Source organism: Antechinus flavipes, chromosome 4, assembly GCF_016432865.1.
Source record: "Antechinus flavipes isolate AdamAnt ecotype Samford, QLD, Australia chromosome 4, AdamAnt_v2, whole genome shotgun sequence".
Taxonomy (NCBI): domain Eukaryota; kingdom Metazoa; phylum Chordata; class Mammalia; order Dasyuromorphia; family Dasyuridae; genus Antechinus; species Antechinus flavipes.
This window is the reverse complement of record NC_067401.1, coordinates 179,641,870-179,662,010: the sequence shown is the minus strand read 5'-3', so window position 1 is coordinate 179,662,010 and position 20,141 is coordinate 179,641,870. Positions and strand designations below refer to the sequence as shown.

Below are 20,141 nucleotides of genomic sequence, written 5' to 3'. Positions count from 1 at the left end.
TCATTAACCTTTCTGTAGTTTATCAACAAAACCATAATAGGAAGAGAAAGAAAGAAAAATTTCCTTCAAAATAACTTAAGAATGCAAAAAAAAAATGTTTGGGAGGCTACCATATGAGAATTATATGAATAAAACCACAGTACGCTATAAAACTCAAGACACATTTGACAAATAGGAAAAATATAATTTGTTCATACTTACACTTATTTAGTATACTTACTTATTTACTTATTACTTACTGTACTTATTTAGTGCTATATAAATCAGATTACCAGTAATTACTTCACAGATCCTAAAAATATAAGCAACCACAATAAATCTGGAGGAACAGAGTTCAAGAATTTTGTGTAATGATGGAAAAAAAATTAAGAGATTTGTTTTGTTATTTGATTGTATTTTATTCTAAGAAGTAATATATTAAAAATTATGCTTCAGAGCAATCATCACTCTTCAGAGCACATTACAGAACAATCAAAACTATTTGATACTGGTTAAAAAAAATAGTGATCCGTGAAATACACAAATATTGAAGCCTAGTGTTCAGTCATGTCAAAAAATTCCTCAAAAACTGATGGGAAAATTAGAAAACAACTGACATACAAATTTCCAGTTGGATACATTTAGATATAAAAGAGATATACCAAAGAGACCCCAAATTTGGGGAAGGAAGCAGATGCCTTTTGTTTGGATGGCCAGGAAGAGAATTCAACATCATGTTGAAAAGGCAATTTATTAAATGTGTTTGCTATGTGTCAGACTGTTTATTAAGTACAAATATACAAATTTTAAAGTACATGTGAAAAGAAAGAGAGTCCCAGGTCTCAAGGACTTTGCATCCTAACAGGAAAAGAAGCATATAATAGGGAGTTGAAATATAAACCTTGGGAGTAGTTGGGGAATGAGGAAATAAAGGAAGCTTCACCACAGAAGTCTAGGGAATCAGGAGTAGAGTTAGGAGAAAAGTAAAGAAGTGAGCATGGGGTTAACCTAGGCACTTTCTCAAAAAGTTAATTTTATGAGTAATTAGTTATAGAATGGGGCAAAAGGGGAGGAGAGATTTTTCATGGGGAAAATGCTGTTGGTGGATGAAGAAAAGAGTATAGAGTCAAAATGGATCCTGAAGAGAAGTGAACATGATAAATTTATAGAAGATGAATGAGAGAATTTTGATTACTCAGAAATGTAAAAGCTTTTGCACTATATAATTGATGTTGTTAATATTGGAAGGGAAATTAATAACTGGGAGAAAAAAGTCTTTGCAAAGAGTTTATCTGATAATGTTCTGATATCTAAAATATGTAGGGAAATGGAGTGTAATATATATATAAGAACAAGAGGTTTTTCTCCGGATAAATGATAAAGCCATATAAACAGATAGTTTTCCAAGGAAAAATACAGGCTATTATTTAACTATATGAAAAATATGATCCAGTCACATTCACGAGAGCATTAGTGATGACTAAAGAATAATGACAGTTGTTTTAAAGGCTTTAAGAAAATAGTCACACCAGTGCATTGTTGGTGTTACTGTGAATTGATCCAGTCATTTTGGAAGGCAGTAGGATACTCAAAATTACCAACTGTCTATATACATTGTCTTAGTGATACCAATACTAGGCTTCTGCCACAAAGAGTTAAAAGAAAGAAGGAAAGTTTTTCTTTTGCACATTTAAAGTAAGGGGGGAAATAATATTATTTATCAACTTATGTAATAAGAAAAACTACTAAATCGAACAAATCTCAAATGCAATTCAAATAATCATGTTGACCTGCACATAGCTCTCTGAGTTATCCAGAATGTTCCACATACATTATTTCATGTGATCTTCACAACTCTGCATTAGATACTGTAGATATTTTTGCTTTACAAAGCTCAAATCTGAAACTTTTAGAAGTTGAGACTTGTCATTGACCATACAGTTCATCAGAGTTAGGATTTGAATCGTAGGATTATTTGATTACAAGTTCGATGCTTTTTCTGTTGTATTCTACTACTTCTCAACTGAAAAATGACTCATCAGTAACAATTACTTAATGGGAAAAATTAGCTGAGCCATCACTTTTAAAGATTGTAGAATCTTACAAATTCATTTATAAAATCTTTTACTTTCCTCTAACTTTTTTTTTTTTTTTTTTGACTTTTGGTCTTTTGATGTTTAATTGTTTACCTTGTCTTAATCACTGAATGGCCATTACTTCAGACAAACTAAGGCCTGGGAAAGACCTTAGCTAATAATGGCCAAGTGTCCCATTGCATCTGGGGCCAACTCTGGTTGTTCTGATCTATATCTTTTCACTGGACCCCAGAAGACTCAGGAAGAGAGTTATTAGACTGATGACTTTGCATAGCTCTCCCTCATTTAAATGCAGTTCACTTGCAAGTCATAGCATCACCTTCCTGATGTTATTTGATAATAAGGACAAACAACTATAATACATTTTCAGGATAATTTGGATATCGAATTAGAGGAATGTATGTTTCCTGGAATTTCATATTCTTGTCTTTTCCTTGCTGCTATAGTTAGAATACTGCTGAAGCATTTAAAGGAGTGACAACCTAATTCCAGCACGGATTTAGAATAAAAGAGGTGAATTTAGAAGATTAGAGCTTGCTTTGTCTCTGTCTTGCTTGGTGTTTAATAATAACCTTTTGAAACCTTTCTTTTTGATAATCAGGTTTTAGGTTACTACTGAAGTAGATAGGTTGGACTGGGTTTTATTTTATGAATTTTGGTGCCAGGATTAATCTTAATGAGGTACTTGTGAGGTACTAGATGCTCCCTTGCTTTTAGTGGAGCAGCTTGTTGGGTACAGGTGATCATTCATGCCTAGTAGCCAACAGATTTGAAGAGTGTATAGTAAATATGTAATTTCAAGATTTCTTTAAAAAAAAGATAATACAAAATCTGTGATTACATAATAAAGTACCTCTGACTTTATAACTTGTTAAGTTCAAAACCATATGCAGTTTTCTCTTTACCTTCTTTTCAAAGTTATCTATAAATATCTATATTTGTATACTTCTCCCAAAAGAGAATATAGAAAATAATGAGTTCATGACTTTTTGTTTAAGGTAAAATATAACATTTTGGCAGGAAAATATTTGGGCCAGTTAAGCATTTACAGAGCAAATTAGGTTATATTTTTGGGAAAAGAAAAAAATCTAGAGACAATAAGTAGATCAGCTTTTTATATATTTCCTGTTTTCCTATAAGTTTGGGCGTTGTATTTTGTCCAATGCTTTTCCTGCTTTTTTTGAAATAATTATATGATTTCTGTTAGTTTGGTTATTGATATGGTCAATTATGCTGATAGGTTTTCTGATATTGAACCGACCCCTGCATTCCTGGTAAAAAATTCCACTTAGTTATAGTGTATTATCTTGTGATAACTTAATTATAAGTTTGGATAATGGAATTACTCTGAACACTCTGGAACTGAGTTTCAATTTTTTACCTGTATAACTTTATTGAATATACTGTATTTTCTCTTATTTTTCCTTCATTTGCTTTTCTGAATTTATCTCAGTATTGTATTATAGACTATAGATAGTGTGATTTTATTTTTTAAAAAAAGTTGAGTTTGAAATTGGGAGACATGAATTTTTGAATCCTCATGCTTTTTCTGTTACTATTGGTATGCTGTTCGATAATTTTTCATGCCTACCTCTTCTTATTTCTGTTTGGAATAAGATACTAGAGTAGTTTGCTATTTCCTTCCCTAGCTCATTTGATAGATGAAGAACTGAGGCAAACGGTGACTTGCCTAAGATCACACAGCTAGTGGGGTGACCGAGATCAAAATGAGTCTTCCTGACTTCAGGCCCAGCACTCTATCCACTGCGCCACCTAGCTTCTCTCTACCATAGTTATAATTTGAGGCAAATTACTTTGTGTTCCTTTTCAACAGGTTCTTCATCTTTTTAACAGTCTAGTTTTGAAAAAATTAGATCTATATAAGATCTTTTAGATTCCTCAGAGACCTAGAATAGCATAGAAGTTTCAGAATAACTCTTTTCTGATTCATTTGAAGGCTGTTTTTTTTTTTTTTTTCTCTTCCATGAGACAGCACAGTTTATTAAATTAATTATATGGTATTTTTTAAAAAGTATATTTAAATTAGAATTCTAGACTTCAAATTGCCAAAAGGAAGTGTCCTAGGGGGTCTTGGTTTATTTGACATACTTTTGTACTAGAACTTATTCCTGTAGAGCATGGGGACTTTGAACAAAAACATGTTTAATCTATATTGGATTGATTGCTGTCTAGGGGAGGGAGAAGAAGGAAAGGGAAGGAAAAAAGTTGGAGCATTAAGGTTTTGCAAAGGCAAAGTTGAAAACTGTCTTTGCAGATATTTGGAAAAATAAAAAGCTATTATATGAAAAAAACATATTAGGTGAGTATTTCTTTCTTGCAACTTTCCCCATCTTCATCATTACCTATAAATGAAGATTTTCCTGAACATTGTTTCAATTTTAGCCACAGTATTTTAGATTTGGAAGATTATTAAGAGATCAGCTAATCTGAATTCTTGAGATTGTCTGTAAAGGAGCTGACTTGTGCAAAATTTCACAGCCAGTCAGCAGCAGAGCTGAAAGTAGAAATCATATATACTGAATCTGAGCTCAGTACTTTACATGGCACTATCTTCTATGTAGTGACTGTTAAGATTTCTATTATTATTGAAGTTAGGGGAAAATAAGTAAGCTGCCTTAATTCTTCAAATTATACTTTTCTCTGTACTTTTCATGAACTTGATTATGAAGTGGAAGAGCCGAGAAACATTTTTATTTTATGTGTTCTTCTAAGTACTGGTGCTGTGTTAAATGTGTTTCATTTGAAAAGAAGGGGATTCTCTTTTTCATAACAGTTATGTAATCACAGAATAAAATAATTTATGTTACAAAAGGTTTTAAATCCAAGTGGAAAGGATGCTAGACTCTTGTTTCCTTTATACTTCATTGGAATATGTGAACTAGAGTATAAGTGCACATACTACTAGGGAGAATAACTCATAGACGGCTTCATATGACTGTTTATTATCCTAACTTGTACTTCTAGTTCTTTCTTATGGTAAACTATCATTGTAAGCTAGTTTTTAATGAAGATTCAATAAATGCTTCTTGTTTTACATACTAATTCATCCTATAGTTTAGAAAAATTCTAAGAATATCAAAGAAAAATTCAAGAACCCATTTCATAGGAAAATGTTTTTATATCACTCTTAACCTTTTTTCCCTCCTCTTAATCATATTCAAAAAACCAAAATTTCATATTGTAATCTGTATTTCACAGATTTATTACAAGCTAATAGGCTTGTGTTTCTGTATTAAAATTGTTATCAGTCATGGTAATTTTTTTTTTTTTTTTAGGGTTGCTCAATTTCTTTATGAATATGCTTTTAAAAAAATATTTTATAATAACTTTATATTGACAGAATCCATGTCAGGGTAATTTTTTTACAACATTATCCCTTGCACTCACTTCTGTTCCGATTTTTCCCCTCCCTCCCTCCACCCCCTCTCCTAGATGGCAAGCAGTCCTATATATGTTAGATATGTTGCAGTATATCCTAGATACAATATATGTTTGCAGAACCAAACAGTTCTCTTGTTGCACAGGGAGAATTGGATTCAGAAGGTAAAAATAACCCAGGAAGAAAAACAAAAATGCAAATAGTTCACATTTGTTTCCCAGTGTTCTTTCTTTGGGTGTAGCTGCTTCTGTCCATCATTGATCAATTGAAACTGAGTTAGGTCTCTTTGTCAAAGAAATCCACTTCTATCAGAATACATCCTCATACAATATCATTGTCAAAGTATATAATGATCTCCTGGTTCTGCTCATTTCACTTAGCATCAGTTCATGTAAGTCTTGCCAGTCCTCTCTGTATTCATCCTGCTGGTCATTTCTTACAGAACAATAATATTCCATAACATTCATTTACCACAATTTACCCAGCCATTCTCCAATTGATGGGCATCCATTCATTTTCCAGTTTCTAGCCACTACAAACAGGGCTGCTACAAACATTTTGGCACATACAGGTCCCTTTCCCTTCTTTAGTATTTCTTTGGGATATAAGCCCAATAGAAACACTGCTGGATCAAAGGGTATGCACAATTTGATAACTTTTTGGGCATAATTCCAGATTGCTCTCCAGAATGGTTGGATTCGTTCACAACTCCACCAACAATGCATCAGTGTCCCAGTTTTCCCGCATCCCCTCCAACATTCATCATTATTTTTTCCTGTCATCTTAGCCAATCTGACAGGTGTGCCGTGGTATTTCAGAGTTGTCTTAATTTGCTTTATAATATAATTTTAGATCAGGTACAGCTAGGCCACCTTCATTTGATTTTTTTTTCATTAATTCCCTTGAGATTCTCGACTTTTTATTGTTCCATATGAATTTTGTTGTTATTTTTTTCTAGATCATTAAAATATTTTCTTGGAAGTCTGATTGGTATAGCACTAAATAAATAGATTAGTTTAGGGAGTATTGTCATCTTTATTATATTCGCTTAGCCTATCCAAGAGCACTTAATATTTTTCCAGTTATTTAAGTCTGACTTTATTTGTGTGGAAACTTTTTTGTAATTTTGCTCATATAATTCCTGACTTTCCTTTGGTAGATAGATTCCCAAATATTTTATGCTATCAACAGTTATTTTGAATGGAATTTCTCTTTGTATCTCTTGCTGTTGGATTTTGTTGGTGATGTATAAAAATGCTGAGGATTTATGGAGATTTATTTTGTATCTGGCTACTTTGCTAAAATTATGAATTATTTCTAATAGCTTTTTTAGTAGAATCTCTGGGGTTCTCTAGGTATACCATCATATCACCTGCAAAGAGTGATAGTTTGGTTTCCTCATTGCCTACTCTAATTCCTTTAATCTCTTTCTCGACTCTTATTGCAGAGGCTAGTGTTTCTAATACGATATTAAATAATAATGGTGATAGTGGGCAACCTTGCTTCACTCCAGATCTTACTGGGAAAGGTTCCAATTTTTCCCCATTGCATATGATGCTTACTGATGGTTTTAAATATATGCTCCTGACTATTTTAAGGAAAAGTCCATTTATTTCTATGCTCTCAAGTGTTTTTATTAGGAATGGATGTTGGATTTTATCAAATGCTTTTTCTGCATCTATTGAGATGATTATATGGCTTTTGTTTGTTTGGTGATTGATATAGTCAGTTATGCTAATAGTTTTCCTAATATTGAACCAGTCCTGCATTCCTGGTATAAATCCTACTTGGTCATAGTGTATTATCCTAGGGATGATTTTCTGTAATCTTTTTGTTAATATTTTATTTAAGATTTTAGCATCAATCTTCATTAGGGAGATTGGTCTATAATTTTCTTTCTCTGTTTTCAACCTACCTGGTTTAAGTATCAGTACCATGTCTGTGTCATAAAAGGAGTTTGGTAGGACTCTTTCAATCCCTATTTTTTCAAACCATTTAGTTAGCATTGGAGTTAATTGTTCTTTAAATGTTTGATAGAATTCACATGTAAATCCATCTGGTCCTGGGGATTTTTTCTTAGGGAGTTGGTTGATAGTTTGTTCTATTTCTTTTTCTGAGATGGGACTGTTTAGGATATTTACTTCTTCCTCTGTTAGTTTGGGCAAGCTATATTTTTGGAGGTATTCTTCTATTTCATTTAAGTTGTCGAATTTATTGGCATAAAGTTGGGCAAAGTAACTCCTAATTATTGCTCTAATTTCCTCTTCATTAGTGGCGAGTTCTCCCTTTTCATTTTTAAGACTAACAATTTGATTTTCCTCTTTCCTTTTTTAAATCAGATTTACTAAAGGTTTATCTATTTTGTTGGTTTTTTCATAGAACCAACTCTTAGTTTTATTAATTAATTCAATAGTTTTTTTTTACTTTCAATTTTATTGATCTCTCCTTTTATTTTTGGAATTTCAAGTTTAGTGTTTGACTGGGGGTTTTTAATTTGTTGCTTTTCTAGCATTTTTAGTTGCAAGCCCAATTCATTGACCTTCTCTTTCTCTATTTTATACAAATAGGCCTCTAGAGATATGAAATTTCCCATTATTACCGCTTTGGCTGCATCCCATACATTTTGATGTGATGTCTCATTCTTATCGTTTTCTTGGGTGAAATTAATCTATGATTTATTATTATATCTATGATTTGCTGTTTCACCCAATCATTCTTTAGTATGAGATTATTTAGTTTCCAATTATTTTTTGGTCTGCTCTCCCCTGGCTTTTTGTTGAATGTAATTTTCATTGCATCGTGGTCTGAAAAGGATGCATTTACTATTTCTGCCTTACTGCATTTGAATTTGAGCTTTTTATGTCCTAATATATGGTCAATTTTTATATAGGTTCCATGAACTGTTGAAAAGAAAGTGTACTCCTTTCTGTCTCCATTACATTTTCTCCAGAGATCTATCATATCTAATTTTTCTAGTATTCTATTTACCTCTTTGACTTCTTTCTTATTTATTTTGGGGTTTGATTTATCTAATTCTGAGAGTGCAAGGTTGAGATCTCCCACTATTATAGTTTTGCTGTCTATTTCTTCTTGCAGCTCTCTTAATTTCTCTTTTAAGAATTTAGATGCTACACCACTTGGTGCATATATGTTTAATATAGATACTGCTTCATTATCCATTCTACCCTTTAGCAAGATATAGTGCCCTTCCTTATCTCTTTTAATTAGATCAATTTTTGCTTTAGCTTGATCTGAGATCAGGATGACTACCCCTGCTTTTTTGACTTCACCTGAAGCATAGTAGATTTTGCTTCAACCTTTTACCTTTAACCTGCATGTATCTCCCCGCTTCAGATGTGTTTCCTGTAAACAACATATTGTAGGATTCTGGCTTTTAATCCATTCTGCTAACCGCTTCTTCTTTATGGGGGCGTTTACCCCGTTCACATTTATGGTTAAAATGACCAGTTCTGTATTACTTGCCATCTTGTTAACCCCTGTTTATGCTTTTCTCCCTTCTTTCCCCTTTACCCCACCCTTTCCAGTATTAAGCTTGTGAGCATCACTTGCTTCTCACAGCCCTTCCTTTTTAGTATCTCTCCCCCTGTCTTAGAGTTCCTCCCCCTATCTTACCCCTTTCCCTCCCAGTTTCTGTATTCCCTTCCGCTTAGCTTATTCCTTCCCTTTTCACTTTTCCCTTCTCACTTTTCAATGAGGTGGGAGAAGTTTCATCATAAATTGAATATGTCTAAGATTTTTCTCTTAAACCCAATTCTGAAGGCAGTAAGATACCCACTATATTCATCCCCCTCCATTCTTTCTCTCAGATATAATAGGTTTCCTTTGCCTCTTCATGAGATGTAGTACCCCCACTTTACCCTTTTTCTGGTATAATGTCCTTTTCACATCTAGTTTCTAGAACAAGGTATACATGTATTCTTTATACATCTTTATAGCCGAAATATAGTTTCCAAGATTAATCTTTACCTTTTTAGATTTCTCTTGAGTTCTATATTTGTAGATCAAACTTTTTGTTAAGTTCTGGCTTTTTCATCAAAAATAGGTGAAATTCGTTTACTTTGTTGAATGTCCATCTTCTTCCCTGGAAAAAGATACTCATTCTAGCTGGGTAAGTTATTTTTGGTTACATACAAAGTTCCTTAGCCTTTTGGAATATTATATTCCAGGCCCTTCGATCCTTTAATGTGGATACTGCTAGATCCTGGGTGATCCTTATTGTGACTCCTCTATATTTGAATTGGGTTTTTCTAGCTGCTTGCAGTATTTTTTCCTTCGTCTGAGGGTTCTGGCATTTGGCCACTGTATTTCTTGGTGTTTTGATTTTAGGATCCCTTTTAGTAGGTGATCGATGAATTCTTTCAATGTCTATTTTACCCTCTGTTTCTATGACTTCTGGGCAGTTCTCATTGATAATTTCCTGGAAAATAGTGTCCAGGCTCTTTTTTTCATCATACTTTTCTGGGAGTCCAATAATTCTCAGATTGTCTTTCCTGAATCTGTTTTCCAGGTCTGTTGTTTTCCCAAGAAGGTATTTCACGTTCTTTTCCGTTGTTTGATTTTTTTGGATTTGCTGGACTGAGTCTTCTTGTCTCCTCGAGTCATTCAATTCCATTTGTTTGAACCTGATTTTCAATGAAGTATTTTCTTCACTCACTTTTTAAATATCTTTTTCTAATTGTCCAATTGAGTTCTTTTGTTCTATGGAATTTTTTTCCATTTCGCCAATTTTGTTTTTCAGAGAGCTATTTTCTGTTTCCAGTTCACTAATCCTATTTTTCAAGGATTTTATTTATTTATCCACTCTGTCTTTAAATGAGTGGCATGACTTCTCCAGACTCTCTTGCCAAGCCTCCCTCTCCTTTTCTCATTTTTCTTCTAGCTCTCTTGTGAGAGCCTTTTTAATTTCTTCTATGAGGTTCATCTGTGCTGAGGAACAGATGATCTCCTTTGGGGATTCACCTGGAGACAGTCTGATTTTAGTGTCCTCAGGGTTTAGGGTCTGCTTTCTCTCCATATAGAAGCTGTCAAGGGTTAAAGTCCTTTTCAATTTTTTGCTCATTTTGTCAGAGAAGTATCAAAGACAAACTAGCAAAAAGAAAAAAAGAAAAAACCCCTAAATGGAGTCTTCTTTTTTGGGGGGAGGGGCTGGATGATGTTACTGAGCTTCCTCTACAGACTGCGGGGCAGCAGCGAGGCACTAGCAGGACTGTGCTGCACCTGTGCTCTGAGACTCCGAGAGTGCTGAGACACTGTGGGGGAGGGGTGTCCAGGTCCCGAGAGACTCCAGCTGTTTAGGGTTGTATTCTTCACCCCCAGTGTTTTTAGCTTCTCTGCTGGGCTGCTGGCTTGCTGCCAGGGCAAAGTATCCAATTCTGTAGCAAAGCTCCCCCCGCAGAGATGGCTGAGATCACACCTCACCCCCTCTCCAGTCTGCTTGGCTATGAGCTGCCTCCCGGGCTCTCGCTGCTGCTGCTGCCTGCCCTCAGCCTGTGCCCGATTGAAAACCGTCCCCCACCCTTGAGGAAAAACAGACCTTTCATGGCGAATTTCAAGGATGTCTTCTCTTGGTAACTATTTGTGGGGTTTTTTTCAGTCAAGCATTAATTCAGAGGCTTGTAATGAAATGGATTCTGAGAGAAAAATGGGGAGCTTACACAGCTGTGTGCCTCCTCTCCACCATCTTGGCCGGAAGTCCTATGGTATGTCTTATAAAGAGTTACAAAGTATGTACAAAACCTTGCCCTCAGTGTCAGGGAGCTTATTTTGAATAGCTATTAAGGGACAAACATTTAAATGTGAGAATAAAAGTTAAAGACACCGCTAATTTGTTTATTTATTCAACACATATTTATTATTAACAGGATATAGTACAGTCTGATTTTTGTTCTAGTAAAAAGCCCTTTCTTGGTGGTTATTTAGTGTAAACTTTATCCCACTTACAGTGGGGAACCATACAAAGTTTTTAATGAGAATGATAAAAGTGTGGATTTTTTTTTTTTTTTAAATAGAGTGGGCAACAAAGCAGAGCACCAGATCTGACTTCAAATCCAGCCTCAGACAGTTTTAGTGTAGGCAAGTTATTTAACTCTGATTGCCCTTTCCCCCACTACACCCACTCTTAAAAAAAAAAAAAAGAAAGAAAGAAAGAAAGATAAAAAAATGTATTGGGAAGAAGAATAGATTGGAAGTAGGGAAATGAATATTCTTACATAATTTTATGGATATGAATTGATAAGGTCTGGTTTATGGTAGTTGGAACTGAAAGAGTACAGATTCCAGAAAAAGTTACAATATAAAAACTGTGAATACTTATTAAATAATTAGATATGAGGGAAAGAAAAGATTGAGTTGTGATTGTAATTTTGAACCTGGGGTAAAATATTAAATAAATAAAAGTAGAATAAAAAAATTAAAAAATAAACTAAAAAAAAGTCTTGTTGCAAAACAAAACATAGATTTCCTCCAGCTGTGAAGGGGATTCTAGTTTCAGAGAGATGGACAAGATGACTGATGAAGCTTCTTCCCATCTAGGATTTAATGTTCTATGTTCTAAGATTCCTTACAGCTCTATGAAATAGTATCAAAGTGTTTTTTTTTTTTTTTTTTGTTCTGGTGTTCTATATTCTGTGTGAACTCTTCTAAGATCTAAAATTTTGTGTTCTATAACTTTTTTTAAAATTTATGTGAATTCCTTCAAAATTAGGATACAAAAGGGGACCTGATCTTAGTTGAATGTATATAGAACAAGACAAAATAATAAGAAACTGAATGAATCCTATTCTTAATGTGCCAGGAAGGAGTTTGGATGATGACAATTTAATGTAGAGTTTGCCACATTTTCAGTAATAATTATAGCAGATATTCAGACAGTTTTAAATTGCAGAATTACAGTCTCAGCTTTGGAAGGGATCTCAAATCTTCACCAAATGAAAACTTCTTTCTGGTATACCTGGTTAAAAAAAAAAAGAAAATGTATAGAACTTGGCCCTAATATCAAGTTTAAAGTAAAAAAGTAGGCTGTAAGAATAAACAGCAATACCAAAAAAGAGTATTCTGCCATAAAGACTCTTATAGCAATAGGAAAACTAAAAACAGAAACCTAAATGAAGAGAATGACTAAAAAATTTATAAGCAAAAGCCTCAAGGAAAAGCACAACTTGTATCCAGCTTCATCTGGAGTTCCTAGAAGAGATGAAGCAATTTAAAAGAAGTTTAAAGTATTTTTATAAACAAAATGAGAATACTAGAGGAAAACAGTGGAAATGAGAGCAATGGAACAAAGAATTGAAAAGGAATTTACTGCTTGATTTCAAAAGGTATAGCACTTTGCCAAACAAAGCAATATGTCTTAAAAGAAAATTGTCCAGATCATAGATGAAACTTCCAGGAACAATACAGCCAAAATTCAGAACTTCTAGGTCAAAGAAAAAATGTCACAAGCAGCCAGGAAGAAGGAATTCAGGTGTCCTAGTCAGAATCACAGATGATTTAGCAGCAACTACTTTAAAGGAAGGAAGAACTTGGAAAATGATGTTTCAAAAGAAAAAGGGCATAGATTTATCTTACCTAATAAAACAAGTATAACTGAGCAGAGAAAAAATGGATCCCTAATTAGAGATTTTCTACAAACATTCTTGTTGAAAAGACTAGAGTTGTATAGAAGAGTACAAACACAAGAGGTAAGACAAATATAAAAAGAAAATAGATGCAGTGTTTTGGACAATATTAAGCATATGAGATCTTGCTGAATTATTTTAATTCTTACTAAATAGCTTACATAAATAAGATCTGTATTGATAAGTTGGAGAGTGACCATTGGAGAGTAACCAGAATGGTGAAAGGATTTCATTGTATGTAATATCAATATTTATTGAAAAAACTTAACTGTTTCTTCAAGTTTAGTTTAAAGAAATGAAGAACTGAACTGTGGACATCCACATGGTGGTAGGCATAATAAGTATCTTCAGTTCAAATATTTGAAATGCTAGTTTGTGGAGGAGTTTTGAATTTGTTCTCTTTGTTCTCTGGAGGCACATTTAGGATCAGTGAGTAGAAGTTATAAAGAGGTGAATTTAATTGTTTGGGGTTTTTATTGGTGGGGGACGAGGAAGGGGCAGAAGAGTCAGCTAGATGGTTCAAGAGATAGAGGGCCAGGTTCAGAATCAGGAAGACTTGAGTTCAAGTCCAATTTTAGACGTTAACTGTGTGGTCTTGGACAAATTACTTAATCCTATTTGCCTTAATTTCTTATCTGTCAAATGATCTGGAGAAAGAAATGCCCATCCACTCCACTGTCTTTGTTAAGAAAATTTTAAATGGAATCACAATTAAAATGACTGAACAACAACAACAAATTTAGTTTCTGCCTCGGAGAAACTTCTTACGAATTAGAAGTGTCTAATAATTAATGGGCTGCTTCAAAAGCTGATGGAGGCCTCCACATTAGAAGACTTAAAGCAGAAACTGGATAGTCATTTGTCATGAATGTTATACTGGGAATTCCTTTTATCAATGGATTGAACTAGATGAATTAGAACACTCAAATTCTGTGGTTTTGTGAATTTGGGATCTTTGGTGCTGAATTGCGGGGGTTTTTTTTAATCTCATGCAAAAATATTTTCATATTAGACATTTTGCAAAGAAAAATCCCATGAAAAAAATTTTTAAATGAAAAAAACAAGCTTTATCAGTTCATTCTTTAAATGGGTATAGCATTTTTCATCTTAAGTCTTTTGTAATTGTCTTGGATCATTGAAGTGATGTCTTTTATAATGATTATATATAAGTGAGTCTTTTATAATTGATGATCATTACTTTATTGCCATTACTTGTGTACAGTAATCTCCTGGTTCTGTTCACTTCATTTTGCATCAGTTCAAGTGAGTTTTCTTGAAAATTATCCTCATTATTTCTTAAAGCAAAACAATATTCCATCACATGCACATGCCAAAACTTTCTCCAGCCATTCTCCAACTGATAGGCATCTTATCAATTTTTAATTCATTATCACTAAAGAAAGAGTTGATAAAAGTATTTATATATATATATGAGTCATTTTCTATTTTCTATTTTTCTTTTCTTTTTATTTTAGAATGCAGATTGATTAGCAGAATTGTTGGGTCAAAGGATATGCATAATTTTATGCCCTTTTGGGCGTACTTCCAAATTGTTTACTAGAGTGGTTAGACCAGTTTACACCTCCATGATTAGTATATTAGTGTGCCTATTGTTCCACATCCTACTGAGCATTTGTCATTTTTTTTTCCTGTCGTATTAGCCAATCTGATATGTGTAAGGTGATATCTCCATGTTGCTTTAATTTTCTAATATTGATGATTTAGAACATTTAAGAAATGATTATTAATATTTTTTTCATCTTCTGAAATTCTCCAGAAAACCTCCCCAAGAAACCTGCTCCCAGAGAACCATCATATATTAGATAAAAGAAGAGAACACCACAAGGCCCAAGTTCCAGATTCTATTTCTAGGACAAAGATGACCCCTATTATTGGCAACTACAAGGAATAAGAGACTATTCCTGGGTAAAGATAAGAACAAACACAAGGAAAGCAGTGACCATATCTGTCCTAAAAGCACACTACTTTGAAAACTTACTTACTGAAACCATTTGTCAACTGGGGAATTAGGTCCTATTATGTATTTGTATATATCTGAGAAACGAGATCTTTATCAGAGAAACTTTGTAAATTCCACCTCTTCTCCTCCCCAGATTCTTTCTTTTCTTTTGATTTTGGCTGCAATTGATTTTGTTTGGGCAAATTCCCTATAATTAAAATTATCCATTTTATCTCCTGTGATCCTCTTTCCCTCTTGTTTGGTCATAATTTTTTCTTTTATCCAAAGAGTTGATAAAAGTATTTATATATATATATGAGTCATTTTCTATTTTCTATTTTTCTTTTCTTTTATTTTAGAATGCAGATTGATTAGCAGAATTGTTGGGTCAAAGGATATGCATAATTTTATGCCCTTTTGGGCGTACTTCCAAATTGTTTACTAGAGTGGTTAGACCAGTTTACACCTCCATGATTAGTATATTAGTGTGCCTATTGTTCCACATCCTACTGAGCATTTGTCATTTTTTTTTCCTGTCGTATTAGCCAATCTGATATGTGTAAGGTGATATCTCCATGTTGCTTTAATTTTCTAATATTGATGATTTAGAACATTTAAGAAATGATTATTAATATTTTTTTCATCTTCTGAAATTCTCCAGAAAACCTCCCCAAGAAACCTGCTCCCAGAGAACCATCATATATTAGATAAAAGAAGAGAACACCACAAGGCCCAAGTTCCAGATTCTATTTCTAGGACAAAGATGACCCCTATTATTGGCAACTACAAGGAATAAGAGACTATTCCTGGGTAAAGATAAGAACAAACACAAGGAAAGCAGTGACCATATCTGTCCTAAAAGCACACTACTTTGAAAACTTACTTACTGAAACCATTTGTCAACTGGGGAATTAGGTCCTATTATGTATTTGTATATATCTGAGAAACGAGATCTTTATCAGAGAAACTTTGTAAATTCCACCTCTTCTCCTCCCCAGATTCTTTCTTTTCTTTTGATTTTGGCTGCAATTGATTTTGTTTGGGCAAATTCCCTATAATTAAAATTATCCATTTTATCTCCTGTGATCCTCTTTCCCTCTTGTTTGGTCATAATTTTTTCTTTTATCCATAGATTTGACAGGCAATTTTTTCTCTATGTTCCCCTGAATTGCTTATATCATTCTTTATGTCTGTCATGTTCCCATACTGATCTTATCTTATGTAATTTGAGATGTAGTTCTGCACCTAGTTTATATTAGATTGCTTTCCATTTTCCCTAGCAATTTTTGTCTATAGATAGGATCTGTATTACTGTGGTTATTCTAAACTCTCTGCTCCTTTATAATTGTATCTGTTAAATATTATGTTATTCTGACTTGTTGCCTCCATGATATTTGATGTTTTTTCCTCCTTAACCCAGAAATATCATTATAATATCCTGGGAGTTTTTCTTCTGTGGGTTTCTTTTAGGAATTTATTGTTAAATTATTTAAATTTTCATGTCTAGGCTCTTTTAAAAAAATTATTGCTCTCAAGTAGTCTAATAATTCTTAAATTAACTCTCTTTGATACCTTTTGTACATCATTTGTTTTTCCAATGAAATATTTCACATTTTCTTTTATTTTTTTTCCTTCCTTTAACTTTGTTTTTTGTTTCTTATGGCTCCTGGAATCATTGACTTCCACTTAACTGGAGTTTTGATTTTTAAAGAGTTATTTTCTTCAGTGAGGTTTTTGTACTTTTAAAAATCAAAATATTTATTCTCTTTTCATAATTTTCTTTTCACAATTTTTCCTCTCTCTCTCTTACTTGATTTAAAAAAATTTTTTTATTGCTTTTTAAAATTTTTCTCTGAATTTTTATTCAACTTGTGTTTTCTCTGCAGCCCTCCTCCCCCCATTTATTTGTTTTTCCCTTTCTGAGTTTGCTTCTTGAGCTTCCCTATCACATAAAAGCCATTTATGGTCAGGTTATTTTTGTTGCGGTTGTTGCTCATTTTTCCAGCCTACTTTTTTATTTTGAATTTTATTTTAGAGATGGGTTCTGTTCATTTCTAAAGGTGAGTTGAGGGGGTCTCACCATTCTGTTTCAGGTTTTTTTCACCCTGTTGTTTTCACAGCCAGTTCAGCTGGCCGGTAAGTTTTCAGTAAGTAAGTTTTCAAAGTAGTGTGCTTTTAGGACAGATATGGTCACTGTTTTCCTTCTATTTGTTCTTATCTTTACCCAGGAATAGTCTCTTATTCCTTGTAGTTGCCAATAATAGGGGTCATCTTTGTCCTAGAAATAGAATCTGGAACTTGGGCCTTGTGGTGTTCTCTTCTTTTATCTAATATATGATGGTTCTCTGGGAGCAGGTTTCTTGGGGAGGTTTTCTGGAGGCAGCCTTAGTTTCAGTTCAGAGTAATAATCACTCCAAATACAGCCAGGTGTTAAAAGTTCAGATCTTTTATTGCTTCCTCCAAAATAGCCCGGTTAGTTTTCTTAGAGGCCTATCTCTCTGCTTGGTTTTAAGAGCTCCCTCTGAATGTCTCCAAATCCAGAGGTTTGTCCTTCAGCCTCCAGGCAGCACAAAGATGGAAAATGGAAAATATTAACTGGTGGGAATTATGTTGCCTTGATAGCATATAGATTTTAATAAAGGTTTTGTAATAACTAGTAGAGAAAGTATTAAGGTTAGGGTGGGCTGTACATTTTTGCTCTCTTTATTTTTTAAAATAAATTCTAAGATATTTCTTTACCTTTGATGACAGCTCTTTCAGAAACCTTCTATAATAATCCAGTCTAGTCATTTTTTCTATCTTCATTCCTTTTAGTACCATTTTATTGTGGCACTAATTACACTGATTATAAATCTAGGATCCTGATATTAGGGGCTATTGTTATTACTATTATTATTATCACTATTATTATTATAATAAACTTTTTACCATTTGGAACCTACTATCAGAATCCTGGATTTAACAGGATGATAAAAATATACATACTCTTACACATATACATTTTTGTGTGTTATCTGTATACATATACAAAGACCTTTCTTTAAAAAAAAAAAAAAAAAAAAACCAAATCATCTTATTTTCTTTTTTGTTGTTACATGTGCCTAAGTTGACAGCACTTTGTTGGAACTCTTGCTGGTCTTTTTTTTTTTTTTTAAATTATTTTTTATCTGCCTCTGCTTTGTGAGGTTATACTGTATTCATTATCATTCTTCTTAAGATTTTACAAATGGGTTTTATGATCTAAACTGGTTTTGCTGCCATCTGCCTCCCATTGTCAAGAAATTCATGTTTCCTTACTAATATACTTTTTGTGCTCCTTTGACCTTTCTGTGGCAATAGAGTTACGTCTATTCACTTTCTGTAGAAAATTATTATAGATTATATTGATAGTTTCTGAAGTTGATTTTCAAATTTTATTGCTAATTGCTTTTTAAAAAAGCAATTCAGGATTGAGTTTTAATAAATTTACCATATCTTTTCAAATTACTTTAAAAAATTAATACTGATGTTTGAATTGGTCATATAATGGTACTTATTAGGCATAAGTATCATATCAATCACAATTTTATTCTGTTAAAAATGTAATTTATTTGATTATTTTTCAAAATGTGTGTGTGTGTTTGTTATGTTTGCTTCTCAGTTCTTTTCTTAAAGAAAGTGTTCATAATATAAAAGGGATTTGGTTTTTATATAGTTCTCAATTCTCTAGCCACTCCCATTCCTTTTTATTGAGTCATGCTTTCCCATATATTTTTCACCATCTTAACCAATTCCTACCTTTTCATTGAAGTTACCAATTATAATGGAATGTATTAAAAAGCATTTATAAGTGTTATGTGCAAAATACTATGCTGAACACTAAGGATGCAATTAGAAATTATATATATGTGCAAATATATACATATTTATGACATCTATGTTTATATCCATATTTAACATCAATATATTTACATATCTAATTAACTACATTAAATTTATGTATCTATGTATACATGCAGCGTGTATGTATGTGTGTGTGTGTGTGTGTGTGTGTGTGTGTGTTTAATTTTGCTCACTTTGAATTTTATAATTCTTTTCCCTCACTTCTCTTCCCTAGTTGTCCCTGTGATATTGAAAGCACTAACATATGATGAAAAACGAGGCGCTTGCAGTGTGGGTTCCAATGTGAGAGATGCTGCATGTTATGTTTGTTGGGCTTTTGCTCGTGCCTATGAGCCTGAGGAATTGAAACCTTTTGTTAATATGATTTCAAGGTAAGGCATATTTTGTGCAATTTTACAGATCAAAGATTTACTCTTTTTCATTGATATTTATGAATCTTGCTTGATATCTTTTACTCACTTAGCTTGTTATTGACTTAAAGTGGGCAAGTGAATAAATTTATTTTAGGAAATATCAATTCATCAGTAGACTTTTTATAGCAATAACATATCGGCATATCTTATCCAATGTTGTCATCATCTTGGGCAGTGCCTGCATGTTCTTTTTTGGAGCAATACTGTCCCAGTTAGACATACCCACACATAAAGATAATCCCTTATCCTTTAAATTAGTACTTAATTAATAAGCATATCAATTAAAATAAACTTTCTTTTTCATTTACAGATCACTTATTGATAATTAACTTGGTTAATTGAATTTTAATTATATCAAAAAATAGGAAAGCGTTTTAAAAGTAAAATATCATATAATCTCCCTTTCTTTTCTTGAAGGTAAAGTTTTCTTTTACTTAACACATTTTTTAAAATTAAAAGTTAAAGAATCTTGAATGTAACTTGATTCTAGTTCCCTGATACCCATGATAGGCTTTATTTGTTTCTTTTTTTAATATTTTTTTAAAACTTCATTTATAAAAAAAAAGTGGTTTACTCAAAGTAACAAAATAGTCAGAGACAAAAAAATTAGTGTGATATAAGATGTATTATTTTTCCCTTTAGCACTTCCTTGATTCTTACCATGAAAGATTGGCATAGCACAAAATACATGTTCTTGTGCTTTTTTAAAAATTGAAAATTGTTTAGAATATTTACAAATAGATACCAATTCTGTTCATTATTAATAATTGTATA

General features: G+C 32.8%; 1 protein-coding gene across 1 annotated transcript in view; it reads left to right on the top strand.

The window, feature by feature from the left end:
• Positions 1-20,141, top strand: part of TBCD (tubulin folding cofactor D) — a 430,774-nt gene that overhangs the window by 147,158 nt on the left and 263,475 nt on the right. Inside the window, 1 exon segment of the mRNA XM_051995656.1 lies at positions 19,169-19,325. Within this exon segment, the coding sequence (XP_051851616.1) occupies positions 19,169-19,325 (157 nt within the window).